This window comes from Catharus ustulatus, chromosome 3 (assembly GCF_009819885.2).
Source record: "Catharus ustulatus isolate bCatUst1 chromosome 3, bCatUst1.pri.v2, whole genome shotgun sequence".
Classification (NCBI taxonomy): Eukaryota; Metazoa; Chordata; class Aves; order Passeriformes; family Turdidae; genus Catharus; species Catharus ustulatus.
Genome location: NC_046223.1, coordinates 27,157,471 through 27,176,867, shown reverse-complemented (window position 1 = coordinate 27,176,867; position 19,397 = coordinate 27,157,471). Strand labels below are relative to the sequence as shown.

The 19,397-nt window shown below is 37.9% G+C and overlaps 1 protein-coding gene across 4 annotated transcripts in view; it reads right to left on the bottom strand.

Moving 5' to 3' along the window:
* The window catches only part of PLEKHH2 (pleckstrin homology, MyTH4 and FERM domain containing H2), a 55,840-nt gene that overhangs the window by 22,822 nt on the left and 13,621 nt on the right, over positions 1 to 19,397 (bottom strand). For 2 of the 4 annotated variants that reach the window (XM_033054288.1, XM_033054289.1), the window contains 12 exons: positions 13,736 to 13,798; positions 12,600 to 12,749; positions 12,067 to 12,150; positions 10,505 to 10,586; positions 8,785 to 8,967; positions 6,460 to 7,448; positions 5,388 to 5,463; positions 4,837 to 4,931; positions 4,058 to 4,202; positions 1,773 to 1,909; positions 649 to 759; positions 300 to 386 (listed from right to left, as the gene is read on the bottom strand). In XM_033054288.1, coding sequence (XP_032910179.1) covers positions 300 to 386; positions 649 to 759; positions 1,773 to 1,909; positions 4,058 to 4,202; positions 4,837 to 4,931; positions 5,388 to 5,463; positions 6,460 to 7,448; positions 8,785 to 8,967; positions 10,505 to 10,586; positions 12,067 to 12,150; positions 12,600 to 12,749; positions 13,736 to 13,798 — 2,202 coding nt within the window. Of the gene's footprint in view, positions 1 to 299; positions 387 to 648; positions 760 to 1,772; positions 1,910 to 4,057; positions 4,203 to 4,836; positions 4,932 to 5,387; positions 5,464 to 6,459; positions 7,449 to 8,784; positions 8,968 to 10,504; positions 10,587 to 12,066; positions 12,151 to 12,599; positions 12,750 to 13,735; positions 13,799 to 19,397 lie in introns of those variants that run through there. The other 2 variants (XM_033054290.1, XM_033054291.1) reach the window with 2 other exon arrangements.

Here is a 19,397-nt window from a genome sequence, read left to right as displayed (position 1 = left end):
GCAAGTTGAGAACACTCAATTCTCCTTTCAAACAAATAATTCTCTCTACTCCAATGGCTGACCCCCACGACTGCTTTCTTTATTTTTATCCCATATGTGATAATCTAACCTTTGTGGCAATACAAATAAGACTCCAGGTAGGCGTTTTTATATTTTCTGTCACTGAAACAAATCTTTGGTCAAATGAAAGGCAATGATTCTTTAATTTTGGACTTCCAGTGCAACAGGAACTGGAACACGGAGTTGGCTTTGGGGATGGAGGGCATGCTGAAACAGCAACAGAGGAGAAAAGCAGGCACCTGAATTGTTTGTTTTCCATCACCCCTTTCAATGTGGCTGGATGCATTTAGCTCAATTTGACCTTGAGGCTTTCGAATAACATCACTCTGGTATGGAAAGAATGGAAAAAGAGTATTTTAAATCTACCAACAAACAGCAATAAATTAATGTAGGACTAATTTAAACATTAATCTTGATAACTACTTTCTAGTTAGACATTGTGTACCTTGTACACCTCTTGAGGACACGAGTACTGAATCACTCTCTTAACAGCTCAGAAACCAGAAGTGCATTTTTTTCCCTTCTAGCAGCCTTAGATTATCAGTAAACAATCTAATACAAAACAACAAGTAAGTTACATGTACTTACTGGAGATTTGTAATACAGCAATTCACCTCCTTTAAGCACAAACCACCGTCGTTTCCAGGTCTTTACTCTACCACCCATTTTTAACAGATATCCAGATTTTTCCAAAGGTTCCTGGTTGTTTAGAAGTTACATAAAAAGTGGTTAGATACACATATATACCTCTGCCCCTCAGAAATATGTAAAAATACACACACACAGATATATTAATGATTTAGAAGCATGCTAAACAAGAATTACAATAATAAATTATTATTTGATGAGACTTTTAATCCAAGGACAACATTTTTACAAGCATCAATTAAGACAAATGTCATGCACATGGGATGGCTAATGAATATCCCTACTTACTGTTATAGTACATGAAGGAAAGTAAGTGTCCCGAACTATACAAAAGAATGAAGAATACGATGATTTCTGATTTTACTTTCTAGTTGTTTCTATTAAACAAGGTACAAGATGAATAAAAGATAAATGTTTTTTTCCCAAGCCCAGGTCCTAACCTGAAAACCAGATATAAAGCATTGTAATTCTGAGCTCCTCACAGACAAACCTCTAGTGTGTACATCTTGCAGAACAGAGTCATAGTTTTGCTCTGTGAAGAAAGCTTAAAAGAATCTCTATCAGCAGGTAGTCAGTCCACTTATATGTTAAGACACTAAATTCTAACACAAAGCATTAAAAAGCTCCTGGAGGCTGAGCAATACCTCATAATAGTTTGGTTTCTTTGGCCTGTCTTTACATGTTACTCTAGCTAGAATTTCTCTGATGTTTGCCCTGTATGAGGAAAGGATAGAAACTTACTACTGCACATAGATTTCCACTGATGACTTCAGCTCCTTCTTGGAATGCGCTTCTATTTACCTGACTATTCAAATAATAATTTTAAACTGTTTTGAGTATTTCATATGCAATCTGCATATGAACCAGACCTGGTTCTAAGAAAAAAAGACTCAAGTATTTTGAATTGTTGTCAAGTATTTTAAAATGTTTAAATTTGCTGTTTGTACTCATAAGGCAGTCTGTGAGTCAGCAAGTCTGAATGAAAAGGTTTGGTAGCAGTCTTTGAACATAAATATCCACACAAGTACCTCAGATGCACTCCTTCACAGAACTTCAGTACTCACATTTTTTCCATTATCACTAGATGAGGACGAGGTCTTAGGAAGTTTCTGCTCTGGCTCTGAATAGTCTGTATCTACAGAATATGCATCTGGAGGAATAGCATAGTCACTTTCCGAGGTCACAGAAGACAGAGATGCACCTATGGTAAAAGAAGAAAGAGACTTCTTTACAATTTTTTAAATTACATTAGAAACAACTGAGATCAGAATAGCCATGCAGAAAGAACACCTGAATAGAATCTGCAGGCAAATATAAGTATCAACATAAATCCATCAGGAACCAAGGATTTTTTAAAATATCAGCACACTCAACTATTAACATGGTGCTAATTTTCATTTCATTCATAATTAAACAGGTAAAGTCCTTTGAAAATGGAACAACAAAAAAATGTCTTCTGTATGTTATCAACTCTGTTACATTGCCACAGCTTCGTTAAGGAGGGAGTCAGTGCCATGAATCATACTCATTATCTAGAAAAAACCCCAGCATCTTTAATTAAACTAAGCAACCTTCCCCCTGCACTTTCTCTCCCTGTAGCATCCGGATTTCTCAGGCAACTGCTTGCGTACTAAGAAGTCATACTCAACATCTGCTTTGTGTTGAAGCTGTAGGTGACTGTGTTTTGCAATCACTATGAATTTGTATACCAAGGTTTTCCAAAAGTTTGATTTTCATATTTCAGGGAGTTCTAGAGTTTATTAGCTTTAATCCTGAAAAGAAATGCACCCTGCTTTCAATTCTAGTCAATCAGCAATAAAAATTCAATCTCCTCCCTTGTTCATTATAGAAATATTTTCATGCATGTAAACGTGTTCTTTTATAAGGTGTAAGGACTTGTGTTCCACTCTGCAGTGTTGTATTCTCCAAAACTGAAGTGAAAAGGCGTTTTTTCCTTTGTTTCAATAATTTCCCAACTAATTTGCCAATTTTGTTCTTTAAAAAGGCTTTTCCCATTTATTGCACCAAAACTTTCAGAGTGTGTTCTTCTCTTCTCATGGTTGATCTTCCATAACAAATTGCAGTGAGTTAATCATGCTTTTGGTGAAATGTGTGACTGCCTAGATTTTTAAAGAATGTGATCTCAACAAAGACATGTACATATGTGCTTTGTGGTTAAGAAAGGTTTCCACACAAGAAACAGTGCAAGGACTATTTTATAGGAAGAAAGCACGAAGCAAAGAAATAGTTCTATTTTACAGACATTGATATAAAGTGCAGGTGAAACCAGCTTTTAAATTACCCAATTTAGCTTTCCTGTTGTGTATGCACATCCTATGAGATCTGCAGCCATGGTACTGGTTTTTGCTCAGCAGGATGAAGCTGCTGGGAAGCAGGATTCATGCATCCTTTTCACACTAATTTGGCAAAACTTCATCACTGGAAACAGGACTGAGGCTGCCACTGGAAAATGCGAAGTGGGACCAGTGGCTCTGTCAATCTGCTCCAGGGTCACTGAGTGGAGCTCCTGCTAACTGGGATTTTTACATGTATAACTGAGACTACCAAATAATGTTATTTAGCATTTCTAAAGCAATATATAATGAGGGATCTTAACACTTGGCCTCACTGGGATCTTGGTTTCCCTTGGTTTGCACAGTGAAGAAATACTCACAGAGATGTAACACTGATAATGTCATCTAAGGAGAAAGGACTGTATCTTTGAATATTATGAAGCATATTATTTCCATTTTTCAGACGGAAAACACAGTCATCCAGAACTGTGAGATTTGTCTTCCACAAAGCACAAGACATTACCAGATTCAAGTGTTCTGACTAGATCTTTGCACAGGGCCTTAAGACAATCACTGTAGAAAAGAAAGAAGACTTTTACTGCATGAGGTGACAGAACCAAATAATTTATTGAGGGAACTTTTCCACCTGCTTTCTGATCACATGAAATTGTTTTATAAACTGAAATACACGTGTGTTTTCTTTCTGATAATGATTTTTTCCTTATGTCATATTTTATTTTTTCTACAATTAAAAGTCACATGAAGTCCTTGGCATGACAGAATATAAATATAATGGTGCTTCTTGATTTAAATATACAAGTCATTTTTTTCCCATGACCACAGCCAACTACAAGATTAATGCCTTAAAAAGGTATCTATAATAACAGCAATAAAAAGAAGGCCATCTATAACAGTCCTTTCTCCTGATTGAGTAATAGATCTGGGCTTTGAGAGCCTAGATTTTAGATGTCCACACTGTTTAAGGAAGAAAACAATTCTTAAGAAAATCATGTAAACTGCCTAGCTTGCCTAAGTTCCCAGATAGTTTTGCCTACCTCGTTTCATAGCCCGAGGACTCCCTGGACCACTTCTACTTCGAGAATCAGACTCGGAAGTCCTGGAGCTGGACCGAGAGCTGTCTTCTTCCTCAGATCCTGACGACTCATCTAGAAATGGGCTGTTGCTTATTTGAGTTGCTTTCTGCAGAAATGAACACAACGTCCTTTGATACCTTGCATAAAGGGTAGTCAGTGATTTCCTTCATCCTGTGGCAGGGCCCTGCTGGCTCCATAATACTCAAAGCTGTTCTTGCCTGGGTTGAGAGTTTTGGCACCAAATACTAACATGAAACTGAATTCCCTCTGCCCTCTGTATACTCAACCACACCCACACTCTAAAACAGAAACCTGAGGTAGCTCAAGGCATGGGTCTTTCCAAATCACAAGAGGCTGCCAGAAAACAAACAATGCTGTGATTACTGACTGCTGGCTGTGTGACTAGAAACAGCTTTGGCACTGACACAAAGCCATTTCTACACATACATACACTTTTAATTATGACATTGAACGCCATGTGGTTCTGCTTAATAATTAACAAGCCTTTGGAAAAAATCAGCAAGGAACCTAAGAGAATTGACCTAGGCCAGTAACATTTTATAGGCATTATTTTTTCCCCCAGCTATTTGACATTTCTGTTACTTCTGGGGGTCTTTGATCTCTATACATCAAGTTATAACATATTTAGGGCATGGTGGTATCAAATGTGAAATAACAAGTTCCTGGATGTGAAGCCTAATGGTATTTTAAATTTTTCTTTAAACAGTAATACAGTTTACCCCTTTCAAAGTGGTGTAGACAGGAGTGGTCATGTTCTTATATATCAGAGAAGTATATAATCCAGATATGGAGCATGAAGTTAGTGAAACAGCACCTAAAAAAGCAACATATTTTGTAAATTGCCTTCCTAATTCATCCCCCAATTAATAAAATTAAAATTTAATATATTTTGTGTTGTATAACTGCTATAAAAAGCAAACTAATCCTGAACTGTTTTAGATATGAGATTTATAGCTTTTTGAAATTTACAATGCTTTTAAAAACATAAATAAATCTGCAGTCATGAACACTAGCCCTTTTTAAATTGGTACCTGGTAGAGAATCTTCAAAGTAGTGAAATGAAAAGTAGAGTGGCGTGAACAAAGTACAAACTCAGAGCAAAGTCAAGATGTAAGGTACCAGAAGACAATGGAAAGATAACCAATGATCTTCCAGGTTTTAAATAGCTGATAACTAAATCTGTCTAAAAATACTTTAAAGGTCCTTGCTCAAAAATCACCATAAGAAGAGAACTTTTGTTGATGGGACAATGAACAACTAAACCACTTACTTTTATTATGAGATTCCATGGTGAAAGCTTCAGACATCCTTAAACCAGATTTGGCTACAGCATAAATTCGACTTTCCTATTCAAGCATAATGGATTAAATATTAGATAATTAAAACACAACAATTAGTTTTGCTCTCTTTAGCTTTCTAGTCTTTGTGTTGTGCAACTATGTGATAAAATGGTTCATAAAATAATATTGTCAATAGCAGTTGAAAAATGCATCCTTCTTTTCTGTGCTATACCTATCATAGCCATAGCCTTTTTTGACATTTTTCATACAATGTAAGTAACTTATTCTTAAAAATACTATTATCAGGTGCCAAAGAAGCTATAGCAATAATGTTTTTTAAAGGAAGATTGTGTGTTAGGAGTAGAGAAATACCATTAGAAGACAACTTTTCAACCATTTTGTGTTACAAAGCTACTATTAAAAAATGTATAATGCAAAAAGTTGACTAAAATATATACAGAGAGAAGTTATTACATAAGGTATTATTATTCTTGGCATAATAATTAATAAATAAATATATTTAATACATTTTTAATTACTAAATCTCTGACACTGAAACCACAGAATCAGTGAGTCTTGACAGAGTTAATTTTGGATTTTGTGTAAGACATATTGATATCTATTTTAATATCTTGACTGATGGCTTTAAAATTTTACTTGGAAATGTGATCAATTACTTCTGCAAGACTAAATTGTCTAGGCTGAGTGGTACAGAGGTTACGGCAAGGGCTTTGACACCAGCATTCTTGGGCTGTGTTAGTGTTCAGATAAATAAATTCAGTCACAAGCATTACATCCTTGGATGCACTCAAAAAGACATACATAACTTAGATGTGACATGGAAAAAACCTGGATTCATCTACAAAATACCGACCATGTTTTTCAATGGCAGGAATACTGTGCTGAAAATAAAACTAGGTTCTGAGTTTGTAGTTATGATTAAGGTAATGCCCTGTCATGTCATTAAACAGAAAGCAAAATAGAGGCAACAAAAATCATAGAAGAGAGTCAGAAAAATAAGTTAGTTGTACCAGTAGGAAAAATATCTGTAAGCACACTTACCCAGGAAGGAAATCGATGTAATGGAGGTGTTGGGGGTTTGTTGCTAGCACCCTTTTTTGTTGTATCACAAAGTTCCTTGGCTTCAGCATTTTGTGCTTCAGTGCAGTCATAGGTAAACAGTCCTTCATCACAGCCAATCTCCATTTTCTCTAAAATATCAGTATCTTCTCCATCCACCAGATCTATGTCTGTTTCCTGAGGTCTCCATGGACGGATCATGCTTATGGCATTTCTATTTCTACCAAACATTCTGTCAGAACTCAGCTGGGGCTGGCTTAGGTGTTTCTTTGCTAACACTGAATTTAGACTAAGGACATTAGGAGTCCGTAACTTTGGATGTGGCAAATTTGAGGGAAAATCTGATGGAGTTGTGCACTGAGAACCTGCAGAAGCTGCTAGAATTGGATGTTTGGGTATCAGAGCAGGCGTTAAAATTGGACTTGGGGTATTTGCCTCACTGGATGAGGATGAATAATCAAGCCTCTGTGATTGAAATTTCTTATTCAGTTCATCTGAAGAACTATCTTGGTCTTTCTTTTTCCTTATGAACTCAGAGTTGCACTTTGCACCTGGATTGCTCAGGCCTTTTCTTTGGGACCCGTGCTGCCATGAGTATAGCTTCTTTTGCTGAGTCCTCTTAACATCAAAACTCTCTTCTTCAAAGAGAGAACTACTGTCATCAGATGCTGTCAAATACATTTCACTTCCCACTCTACTGTACCTTGCGTTCTCTTCAGATGTGTGGCTTGAAAGTGTTGATGCACACCTGGATTTCAGTCCTTTATTGTCTCCTCCATCCTCATCTGAGCTCCAGTCACTCCCAGTAGTGCACGAGTTCTTTGACATGTCACTGTCTATCTCTTTGGATGAGCAGCTTGTTCTCACATTTTTTTTCTGCTCTGAACCAGAGGAACTTTGTTGCAATGACTTCTGACCTTTATTTGTCTCGTGTACAGGACCAGCAAAGGTAGTTTCCAGGATATCCTTCTCTAGAGGAGAAATATAATGAACATGAGAAAATTACTTTAGCAAACTTGACTGATAAATGGTTTTGTCATCATGCCTGCAAGTAGTAAGTAGGTAATAATTTCAAATGTGTGAGACCATTTAGGTTTTTTAATATTGTAAATAATAAACATTAATAAAAAGATTATGTATTTTTTTAAGATGACTAAATGCAAATTATGTTTGCTAAAAACTGCAATAAATGTTACTCAAAGTTCGAGCTGAACTAAAAATGGCAATAAATATAAAGATAAGCAGACTGGAGCCATATTTTAAAGTAAGCCATGTATGTCTGAAAACAAACAAACAAAACTAACAAAAAGAGAAATACTTAAGAGGGCATATAAATTTAGCTGCTTTATCAAATCTAAGGAAAATTAAAGGAAAAGAAAAGCTTTTCAGAAAGTATTTTCATTAAAACAATCAAGTTTTCTGAGCATTTCTACAGTGTTTATAAATAGAAATTTATTCTGGAAGCTATTATTATATTCCCAGCAGTGAGCGCTTAAGATATCCAAGAGAGTCTTATGGAAAGTACTTCAGGAAAGACACTGTGTTAAAAATAGCTTTGTTTCTGCTCTTCACTTTTACCTGGTTTTGCAAGAGAAAGCTATAGCTTGCAACATGTTAGTGAGGCCTGCATGTTCCCAAATTAAATCAGATTCAAGAACCAGGGCTTTTCTACACAGATACTTGGAAAAGTCTATGTTAAATACCTGTGTGAAGTGAAAATGGACTGAATAAGACAAAGATTTTAATTTCAACCACATTAAAGTCATGAACTCTCCAAAATTATCTGTTTCCATCTAGGCAGGCCTAAGGTTCTATGTCTTATACTTTTCCTTGAAAAAATCACTCTTACTTCAATTCCCTCCTCTGTAAAACAGAAGTAATAATACGCAGCCACTTTCATAATGAACTTGCTGTAATATAAATACAGAAAATATCCATAGGATCCAAAGACCTCAGCTTGCCAATTTGGATACCATGATTAACTATGGAGAAAAAACTGAGGTCATAAAGAGTATAAGGGATTAGAGCAAAGGAACCAGAGGAACAACAAAGGTCACAACCACATCTTTACTTCGCAGCCAAAGCACCCGGGAGCCTCTGCATGCTGCCAAATAATGTATCAGTGGCATTACAGAGACTGTAGTGCTCAACAGGATGTTGTCTTCTAGTAATAGAAGAGTAGCAGTGGAGAGGGAGACAGTACTGGTATGCACTTTGAGAACAGCTGGTTTGAATGCATTGACAGAGTTGTTGATTTTAGTTTCCCACTTGTGTCAGAATAAAATGGCAGTGTTGGTGACAAGGTACCTGGCATGTTTTTGCCTTCAGGGTAGTCTGACTCTTTAGATGAAGCCTTGCTTATTTCTTCAAGCTTAGGAGATGGTTGAGGACTTCTGGCTCTATTTGAAAAGCATCCAAAAGTCAGACTGCTTAGTCGCTGACACTCTCCAGGTTTTTGTGTTGAAGTAACAGATTTCTTACCAGTAGCTTCTGAAGAATAGTAATTAGAAATCTTGTGTTAGTGGGATACAACAAGCTATGCAACTCTTCTCTTTACTCTGCAGTGCAAAGATTTTTTTAAAGGTAACTAGAATTTAGGGGAAAAAAGGGATGATAAAAAATGTATTATAGGAAAACAAACCTACTTGATATCTCTCCATATCAGGAAAAACCCAGAGCAATGTTTCTAGTTCTTAAAAATTGATATAACAATGGAAAGAAAAAATGTTCTAACAATTTCACAGGAAATACAGAAGAGTAAGTTACCAGGTTTAGAAGGTCTATATGGAGGAGGACTTCAAGAGAAAATGAAAGCAGAAATTGATGAACTGCCTCAAACAGAAAATCTGTCTATTCCTATTCATAAAAATCTCTGTGGCAGATCCAGGAACAAAAGGTCCTTACCCTACCTGTAAAACTGCTTAAAAGAGTGCCATGTGTTCATCATTTATAGCCTGTCACCAACATTGACACTGCAAATAGTAATAAATTTCTTAATAATATTGGGCATACCAGTAACTGTGTGCTGGAAACTACAGGGTCTCAAAAAGCCTTTAAATAGATCTCTCAGAAGAGAATGACTAGAAACGAATGGAATTCCTACTTATCAAAAAATAGCAAAGAAACAAAACTGTCTAGCTTCTTCATTAACAGACAAGTGCATCTTAGTTTAAAAACTTTATATTGTATATGAATTTGTAAATTTTTGTATTTTCATATATTATCCATATTATGTTTGTACTGATACACTTCTCTACACAGATTTCTAAATTTACATGTGTATTTACATGTACATGTAAGATACCTTATCAAGAAATTAGGGCTAGGTAGCAAATTAACAAAATTTTCATATGATAGTAAATTGTCAGATCAACCAAGTATGGAGAGGACAGTGGGAACCTTCAGACACACTTAAGAAAATTTGTGAACATGCAACATGGTGGTGAATAAAATTCAACCTTGATCAATGTGAAATAATTCTCCTTGGAGAGGATATTCCTCTTTTCTGTTTACATTTTATGATTTTTAAACGTATTGTACCCGTTTGGAGAGGAAGCTGGTGATACTGGATCTGAATTAAGATTTTGGATCTCTGTAATCAAAGGTAGCAATTAAAAATATCTGATTGGAGTTCTGATTCCCAGCTGACCACTTGCTAGAAAAAGCAAATGCAGACTGGCATTCATGTATTCTTTAATAGTTTTATGACCATCTATGCCATAAAGAAGTGAAAGCAAAGACCTGTCCTAAATCCAGTAAAATGTTATTACTTGCGGAACCTCTTAAGTAACAGCAGTGCCTGTTCACCCCACAAAAACCGGTTGTGCCTTGTCTGTGTCTTTTCAGCATAAAACCAAATTATTCCTTCCTAACATCTTCATGTACAGTCATTCTGATGTCAGTTCAAACTCTCTGAAATCTTTGTGATTTCACAGAATATTTTCAATCATGTAGATGGACACATTAATAGGGAATAGAAAGAACTATGCTATATGGAGAGAAGTTTTCAGAAGATTTGTGTATTTACCTTGCAGTTTAGATTGTACTGTTTTCATCTCTTTGGTTTGCTTTTGGTTGATCAAGCGAAGGTTCTGATTTTCCACCTCTAACTAAAAGCATATAAATGTAATCTCATCCACTGGTGAAACAAATCTTAAAGTCATTACATCATTTACATTTTCTCTGAATTTCTGCTTATCTAAGAGCTAGTTCAAATAATCATCTCCTCTCTGCTACTTCTCTAAATACCAGTCTAGGCATCTCTTTATTCTGAACAACTAAATTCCCTGCAATGATTATTTGCTTGATTCTGCCAAAATCACTCCCCCACCCAAGCAAACCCATGACTGCTTTAAAAATCCTTAATAAACAAGAGAAAAAGAAAACTGCATTGGCATTTTTAATAAAAGCAGAAGGCTAGAATTACAAACTCCTGTGCCACTTTGCAAAACCAAGAGTGAGCAGAGGAATCAGAGGAAATGACGGTCCTAGTGCCTCCTTACCATCCCATAGCAAAATTTTTTTAAAAAAATAGGTGCCAGCAAAAATATTTCTACAGGAAATAAAAACCAATAACCCATTGCTGTAACCCACCACTGGGAGGTAAAAGATGCTGGTTCAAACTCCTGCTCCAGATTAGGCAAACATACTTGAATCTGAATATCCCTTGTCACACAGAAGGGAGCCAGCAATTCCACTTCCCACTGAGTGACACTTAGTCACATCTGTGAAACTAGCTTGAGATTTTCCATTAAGAGTAAGTAAATACTTTGAGTCATACTTGATTTTGTCCAAACCTTTTCATGGTAATTTTAGCTAAATTTAATGGCATTTTTATTAAATTATTTCAAAACAATTTACTTTAGCCCTCACAGACGAAAAAGAAATATTTTATGTAAGAACCTTCTAGTTTCTTACTTCAAAAACAATTACTTAATTGTTTTTCAACTCAAGTATAACTTCCAGTTAACTAAAAGAGAGTAAGATTTAAACTTTTACAAGCAACCTTAAATTCTACATCCAGGGAGGAGAAAGCACAGCTGCACCCCAAAGCTGGCAGCCTTAGGCAGGGCAAAGACATAGTTATCTTACCACAGCAGAGAAAAAAGGGAGACAACTGGTCTCTTGAAACTGGAGCTGGTGTCCCTGAAACTATTCATGACTAAGAGTAGTGTGGGCATTGTGAAATAAAAAATGATCAAGGCCATTTTTCTGCCAGGCCCCAGCAGGCTTGGTTGGCTTTCTGCGGATTATTCACACTTTAGGCATCTGCTTGAATAAGCTCAGTTTGCCAGCTAAGCTCTCTCAACTAGTGGAGAAGTTGACCTTCCAGAGAGCAGCCCTGGGTCTCTTCTCCAGAAAGAGAACCCAGATCATGCTGGCTGACCAAATCAGACGTCAGAATTTAGGTGACATGGACACTCTGCTCTCTGTGCCATTGTTTTCAATTCTTCTCTTTACAACAAATAAATGTAAAATCAAAAGCACTTTTTTTACTATGGCACACAGGCCTTTAACAGCCAAAAGGTCTAAGGGATATCCAGTCACACCATTATATTTTCTGTGTAAGTATTGTAGCAAGAGTTATACCTCATGAAGCTTGACTGTCACCCATTCTTTTATTTTAGCTGCTTTTTCTTCTATGATTTTTGCTTCTTGCAGTCTTATTTGCTTCTGGAAAAAATTGACATAAGCATATTTTTCACTGAGTAATATAATCTGCCTGAGTAGTATCTTCAGACACAAATCCTAAAATTGCTTGAAGTAATTCAGTCTCCTGGGCAATACATGGTGATTTTTAAAAAATGAGGAATAGGGTCTTCACAGAGGCTGCTATTCCTCTTTTACTCTAGTAAAAATGAAAGCTCTTCAGGGGGGACAGTGAAGAGGAATATCATCTTTCCTCTCTTAAAAGTCAAATGTTCTTTCAATGGAAGCCAGAGCATAATTTGAAAAGGAATAAACCTTATTCAAATTATGTATTTCCAATGGGAACCTCTTTAATCAAACAACAGAAATAATGCTAAACTCTTCTGTCTTCCATTGATCTAAATTTTTATTTTCCTTTTGTATAATTAAAAAAGGAATTGATGTTTCTCTTTTGTAACACCATTATTCCTAACCTGTTCTTCAAGTTGTTGCTCCAATTTTTGTATTATATCATTTTTATCTTGTATCAGGATCTCCAGATCTTGACATCTCTTGTACAACCTGGTTTCTGATTCACTTGTTTGAACATTTGCTGCTTTTAATTTCTCTTCCATGATCTGCACCTATTTGGAAAGTCAAATATAAAAGTTTAAGGAACATAATCACAAAATCAACTGAAAATTGCCTGCACACTTAAGATTCAAGACAACCCTGCAAAGCTTTGAAGCCTATTTGAGAAGAAACTCCACATTTCGTTGTGTCTCCCTATGCATTTAATACCAACAGGACTGGCAAAACACTGGAAGATCTTACACGGGCTTTGTTAGTATCCGTGAGATGCTTCTAATTTTGTAACACACCAGCTTTTACTAACACCACTATGGGAAGAATGCAATTTATCTGGAGGGAGCTGTAAACAATGTTTTAATAAATAAACAATTGCATACTAAAAAACCCCAGCAAATTATCAGTAGCATTCTAAAAAATTGCTTAAAAATACTTGGCTTGCAGTCAGGAATTTTTTCTAACTCCAAATTAGTACATGTACATTTTTAGTCTTATAATTTTCAGTTTCTGTCTGTCTCACAGTAAGATATGAGGAATGTTTCAGGGATACCAGAGGTATGTTCATAAAATATCTACAGTAGCTAAATCTGCCATTTGGGACCAAAAGGCAACTTTGGTTAAATATTAAACCATGATCTTGTTCTGTAAATGATGTAACTTCTACAAGAGGAACAAACAATACAGAACAGTTCCATTTAGAGGCTGCATTGCATAGCCTCCTTTTATTTTCTTACAGATCTTCTAAAACAGGTCATCGTTTCCTCCCCTTTTTTTCCCCACATGCATCATATATCAAAGACTTATGAGGCATCAATGAAGAAAGTCATTCCATGTATCTACTTTTGATTTGTGATGTTGGCTTTGACTGTATCGAACTGAACTGAATACTGAGTAAAGAAACTCTCAATTAAAACAAGTCAACAGACTTTAAAAGAAACTGCCTTCTTTTCCATTTTAGAAATACTTAAAAATAAAGCAAAATTTCACCTCATTAAAGTACCGCATGCACACAGCTAGTGGAGATATTTATTCCTTTTTATACCTGCTGAAACGCTCTCTCTGCTTGACGATCAGCATCTATAACTTGCTTCTCAAGCTGCTGCATCTGTAGATGTATAAAAACATACAGTTAAATGGCCATGCCTTCTGCCTCTCATCAGAAAAATATATTTTCATGGTGTGTTTTGAAAAAGGAAAGGACACATCGTGGGCAGGAGCATAAAAATAAAAGGATAAACTGTATGTCAGACTGAGAAAAGAATTCACCATCATGACTGTATTAAAACATTGTAAATACTCTTCAACAGAAAAAAATATATACACCTTTTTTTCATAATTAATTCTCTGGCTGCTATATGGCACACTGCTTTTTCTTGCCTGTAGAAATTCCTTGGACAATAGTCCTGAAACTTTCCTCATGTCCTTCCAAAAGAGGCAAGAGTAGAGGGAAGTTGGCTGCTAATCCTTCTGATGAATTCAGCTGAATTTGTCAGTTGACAAATTCAGTGTTTTGGACAAATACTGTCTGGGACAAGGACTGTCCCACACTTCTGCACTGTTGCACGAAAGAAGGCAGGATGTGGCAAGAGGGACACAGTAGCCTCAGGTGCTCCACAGCAAGAGTGGATGAAGACAGAGACCAAATTTCCATGGTCACCTCTGAGAGGGGGAGACTCTGATCTCTCCCTTTATAGTGATGCCTAATGAATCACAGGCTCAATATTTGCCCAGGGCCTTGGAAAAACCCTGAATTTTACAGGATTTATTTTGAAGCTTTCCCAACAATACAAAACAGAAGAGGCCAAAAAGATATACTTTGTTTACATTTTGTTAAGAGCCCTCTAGTCTGTTTTTTCTGACCTTTTTTATAAAGTAAGCCCTGGTTTGAAGAAACACTTGAAAGTTCATAAGATATTCCATGACTTAAGGACTTAGTGGTTCTCAGGAAATATCTAGATAAGACCTCAGTTCATCTGAAGAGAAGGAAATAACAAATAATTAATACTGCCATACTCAGTATTCAGCTTGAAAATTGTTCTAAGTAAAGCATATGATGCAAGTAATGCAAATAAACCCATTTATTCCTCCTTCATTTTACTGCAGAGTTTTAAAATAATCAGTTTCATCCTGTCCTGTTTGTACTTAATTTCTGGCATCTTTCAGTTTCTTTTTCACTCTCCATCTCTTTCTTTCTCTTCCCAATTATGCTGCTAATCACATGAAACATTTAGCACCATATCCATACAAGGACAGAGTCATCATTTTCTCTCAATCAGTTACTGAAAATGGAGAAAATGATTTTTCACTAACAGAAAAAAAAAGCTGTGACTCACCTTCCAGTACTTTCTCATACAATACAAAACCCCAAAGCATACATCATAATAATACCACAACACACCACTGATACAAGAGTAACAAACATTTCACAATCCACATGGTTATGGTCAGGTCCCCAGTGAGTTGTTTTGCGAGAACACTTCTGAGGATCTTCCCGGTCATTCATTTGCTAGATGGACAGGGAGATAAGTCTTCTTTGTTCCTCTCTGGTCACATGAATTTAATTTCATATTTAAATGACCTCATGTTAAGATTTTAACTTTGAGTTTCATTTTTAGAATTTTGACTTTTAAGGTTACTTTCCATCTGGCTTTTTGGTTTTACATTCAAACAGAAGTTTGGTTTGCAAGAGTCAGTTAAATATCATTTTTCAGACATTTATTTTTTAGTTACTTGGGATTCAGAAATTGAGGTTATTTCTGAATATATGATCAGCTAACATTCCACTGTAGTAAAGGCACCGTGCTAAACATAGTGGAAGTGCAGGTACTAATAAAGAACTTATACTTTATCATGTTCTGACTCTATTGTATGACAGAAAACTATTACTATTATGACTGAAAACTTCAGATATTTATATTGTGAAATTCCTTGGTGAGTATCAACTTGTTCATAAACTTTCACAGGCATTTTGTAAATGCATGGTGGCAACTGGCAATTTATTTATGTCCCATAAGTTAAGGTCATTTCATCTGTGAGGCAGCATCAGAAATGTGACAGATTTAGTAAATGGAATTGAAACCTGAAAATGTTGCTTGCCAAGTTCACCCAGCTGCCACTGCAGCCCATCCAGCTCCAACCTGGCTTAAACCTGAAAAGAGCTGGATCTCTCCAGCAGCATCTCCTGATCACTTGAGTGTACTGCTGCTCTTCTACACAACCATTTGAGTTCCTTCCATGCCTGTGCACTGGCACTGCACACTGCACCTCTTGCTAGGAATACACACTGTTGCACAGGACCAGGAACAGAATAATATGTTAATGTAGATTACGGGCACAAAGACTATGATTTGAATAAAGCTGTTGCTAAGATGAACGTAAAGCCAGGGGCCAAAGAAGCTGCGAGAATACTACCAAGCAAAAGATCATTCAGAAATTATAAAGGGAAGAACAAAGTTTATTTTTGCCTCTTTGATAGGTAACTGTTTCAAGAAGGTGTGCTAAGAAGCTTTGTGTGGTCTCTACCAAATGTGAGATTTTATTTGCAAAATTTCTTAAGGGTCTTCAGGTTTTTTTAGGCGACTTCTGTTAAAAAAAACCAATCTATATTATTCAGCAACTATAAAGTATCATGGTTACCAAACATGAGCAGTTCTGTTAAAATGAAATTTGCCAGCATTTCAATAATTTTGGAGTTACATAATAATTACTAAGTGAGTCCTGATTTCCCCATTATTTAGAGTTTATATAGGTTTGTTTTGCAGGGTCTACTATAACAATAATGAAACTTAAAAAATGTTTTTTCCATTTGCATAAGTAACCACCAAATGGTTTTGCCTGAAAAATTAGATTTACTCGGAGTGCTTTGCTTATTTATAAACCTGTGAAGTTAAACAGAGGAAATTACTACCTTAGAATACTCTGAAGGAGATCAAATTTGTTGGACAAAAGATTGAAACTATTTCTAAGGTGAGAATTTTTCTTCACTAATAAAACCTAACCTTAAACCTTCTTCTTAAGTGAGTAACAAGTTTCTCAGCAGTAATCACAGCGTTACTGAGAGAAGGTGGAAATATGAGACTGGTCAAATAGCTAATGGTTTAAATTGAGTGCTTTGAACTCATCAAGAATAAAATGCAGTGCCAAATTATCCTCGTTACCCAAAGACTATGAACGCCATTTCAGACCACGAATTGACAGCTTAAGATCCTCAAAAAAAAAAAAAAATCTTTAACCTGAGGATGGATGTGGCATGTAATGAGAGCCATATCCATGCTTAGAGCCAAATGTCAGATGCCAGATGCAGAACTCTCACCTGTGGCAGCATCCTGAATACTGATGACCAACTCTAACTTTTTATAAAGAACATAATTTGAAAAAAAGAAAGTTCTGTTGAACCATTCCTCTGTCCCACCAACTTCTTTCTGTATACACCTCAGGAAATTGCCAGCATCACTGGATCAAAATGTTTTATATCAGCTGGTAGGTGAGACATTGCTCAAATTAACTACAGTCTCTAAAGGATCAACTGACATAAAGTAGGTTTCCCAGGAGAAACATGGAGAGCCATCATGTTATTGATAAAATTTGGCATGTGAAATATATTTAAGCTTAATTTTCTATCATGTCCTAAATAAAGTACAGTAGTTTCACGAATACAAGCCGCACGGATTATAAGCCGCACCCCCGGTGCCTCGACAATGTTGCTGTCTTTGTCAATAGATAAGCCGCACCCCGAATATTAGCCGCACTTTCGTTCGTCGCGAGAATCCGTGCGCAGCTTTCACAAATTGGCCAATTAGTAACAGGATCGCGGCATAGCGGGCTTTACTGGCTCGGGGCGGGGCCAGGAAGGCTCGGCCCGCTCATGGTTGCCGACGGGGCCGGGTGGCCCAGCTCAGCGCCACGGCTCGGCGGGGCTGGCCGGGTGGTGCTGCCGCCGCCGCCGGGCTCGCTGGCCCCCCTTTCCCGTCAGCACCGCCCCGCTGCCGCGTTCGCTCGCCCGGCTGGCAGGGCTGCCGCCGCCGGGCTCGCCGCCCGCCCCGCTGCCGCTTTCGCTCGCCCCGCTGCCGCTTTCGCTCGCCCTGCGCCGCGCCTCGCGAGCGCCGCGCCCGCCCCGCCCCGCGGCGCTTTTGCGAGCGGCGGCGCTTTCGCAAGCCGAAGCGGCGGCGCTTTCGCGAGCGCCGCTTTCGCTCGCCGAGCGGCGCTTTCGCGGGCGCCGCTTTCGCTCGCCCCGCCGGCAGGGCTGCTGCCGCCGCCACCAGGCTCGCCGGCCGCCCCCTCCCGTCTGCACCGCCGCCGCGTTTCCTCGCCCTGGCCGGCACTGCAGGCCCCCGCACCGCCGGGCTCCCCCACGCTGCTGGCCCCGATTCTGCTGGGCTTCCCCCGCTGCCAGGCAGCCCCACCCGCCGGCCTTACTGCTTCTGCCATGCTCCCCTGCACTGCTAGCCCCAGTTCTCCCGGGCTCCCCCGCCCTGCTGGCTCAGGCTCTGCCGCCCTCCCTGCCCCACCCTGCTGGCTCAGGCTCTGCCGCCCGCCCTGCCCCACCCTGCTGGCTCAGGCTCTGCCGCCCGCCCCCACACTGCTGGCCCCGCCTCTGCCAGGTTTTCCCACCTCTGCCGGGGCCGGCCGGGCTCCAGCTTGGCTTGGGGCTGCCGCGGGCTCTCACTTCCGTGTTGGCAGCTTTTAGAATTTTGTTAATAGATTAGCCGCCCTGGAATATTAGCCGCACTTCCGGGTTTCCACCAAAATTTTGGTCAAATTGGTGCGGCTTGTATTCGTGAAATTACTGTAATTTGAAATAATGCCCCAGTTCAACAAATCTCTTGTAAGAAATGATTCTTGTCACCCACATTGGATTGGTGTGAATTCAGTAAGAATTCAGAGATGTCCTGTCATAATCTAAATGTTTTTTATTTTGCAGTCTTAAATACACAAAAAATAGATGCATATTGACTAAAGAACACAGGTACAGAAGAACAGATGCTACTTTAACCTGCACTTTCTCCTTCTGTCTTTAAATGAAAAATCCTCTTACAATTTCCAGAAAACCAGATCAGTGCACGCTGCACCAATTACTAAATTATAGAAAACAGTTTCTATTGTTAGAAACAGATTTCGTTTTAAACTTTGTAAGGAAATAGCTACTCTACATCTGACACTCATCAAATTGAGCTATTTTTGTTCAAACAACAGAAAAATGCCACATGTGAATAAATAGTGAATGCTTTGAAGAAACATGGCAGCAATAAAAACAGAGGTGTACTGCCTTGGAGGTCTGGACATTGAAGTACAACACGCAGTCACTGGGAGTTTTGTACAATACACAGGCAAATCATAAAGCGATTCCTTTTCAAGGGTCACCTGGAAGCTTCTTGGCTGTATTCAGAAATGTTGAACATACATATTTTTGTGCAAGTAAAGAAACTGTCATTTGAGTAAAGCATATATGACATGAAATCAGCAAAGGGTATAAACTCAAAAGTCATCAGTCACAAAATTCAAAAATATGCCTTTTGAATGCATATATGTGTATCTATACTTCCATTTCTATACATATATATAGAGATCATTATTTCTGCAGTTTGTATTAGAGAGAAACTACAGTATTAACATGATAACTTTCCTGTTACTTGAAATAGCTATTTAATAGTTTTAAAGGGAAAATTTTATTTTAAAAATGAAAATTGTTGTAATTAGTTTCCTCT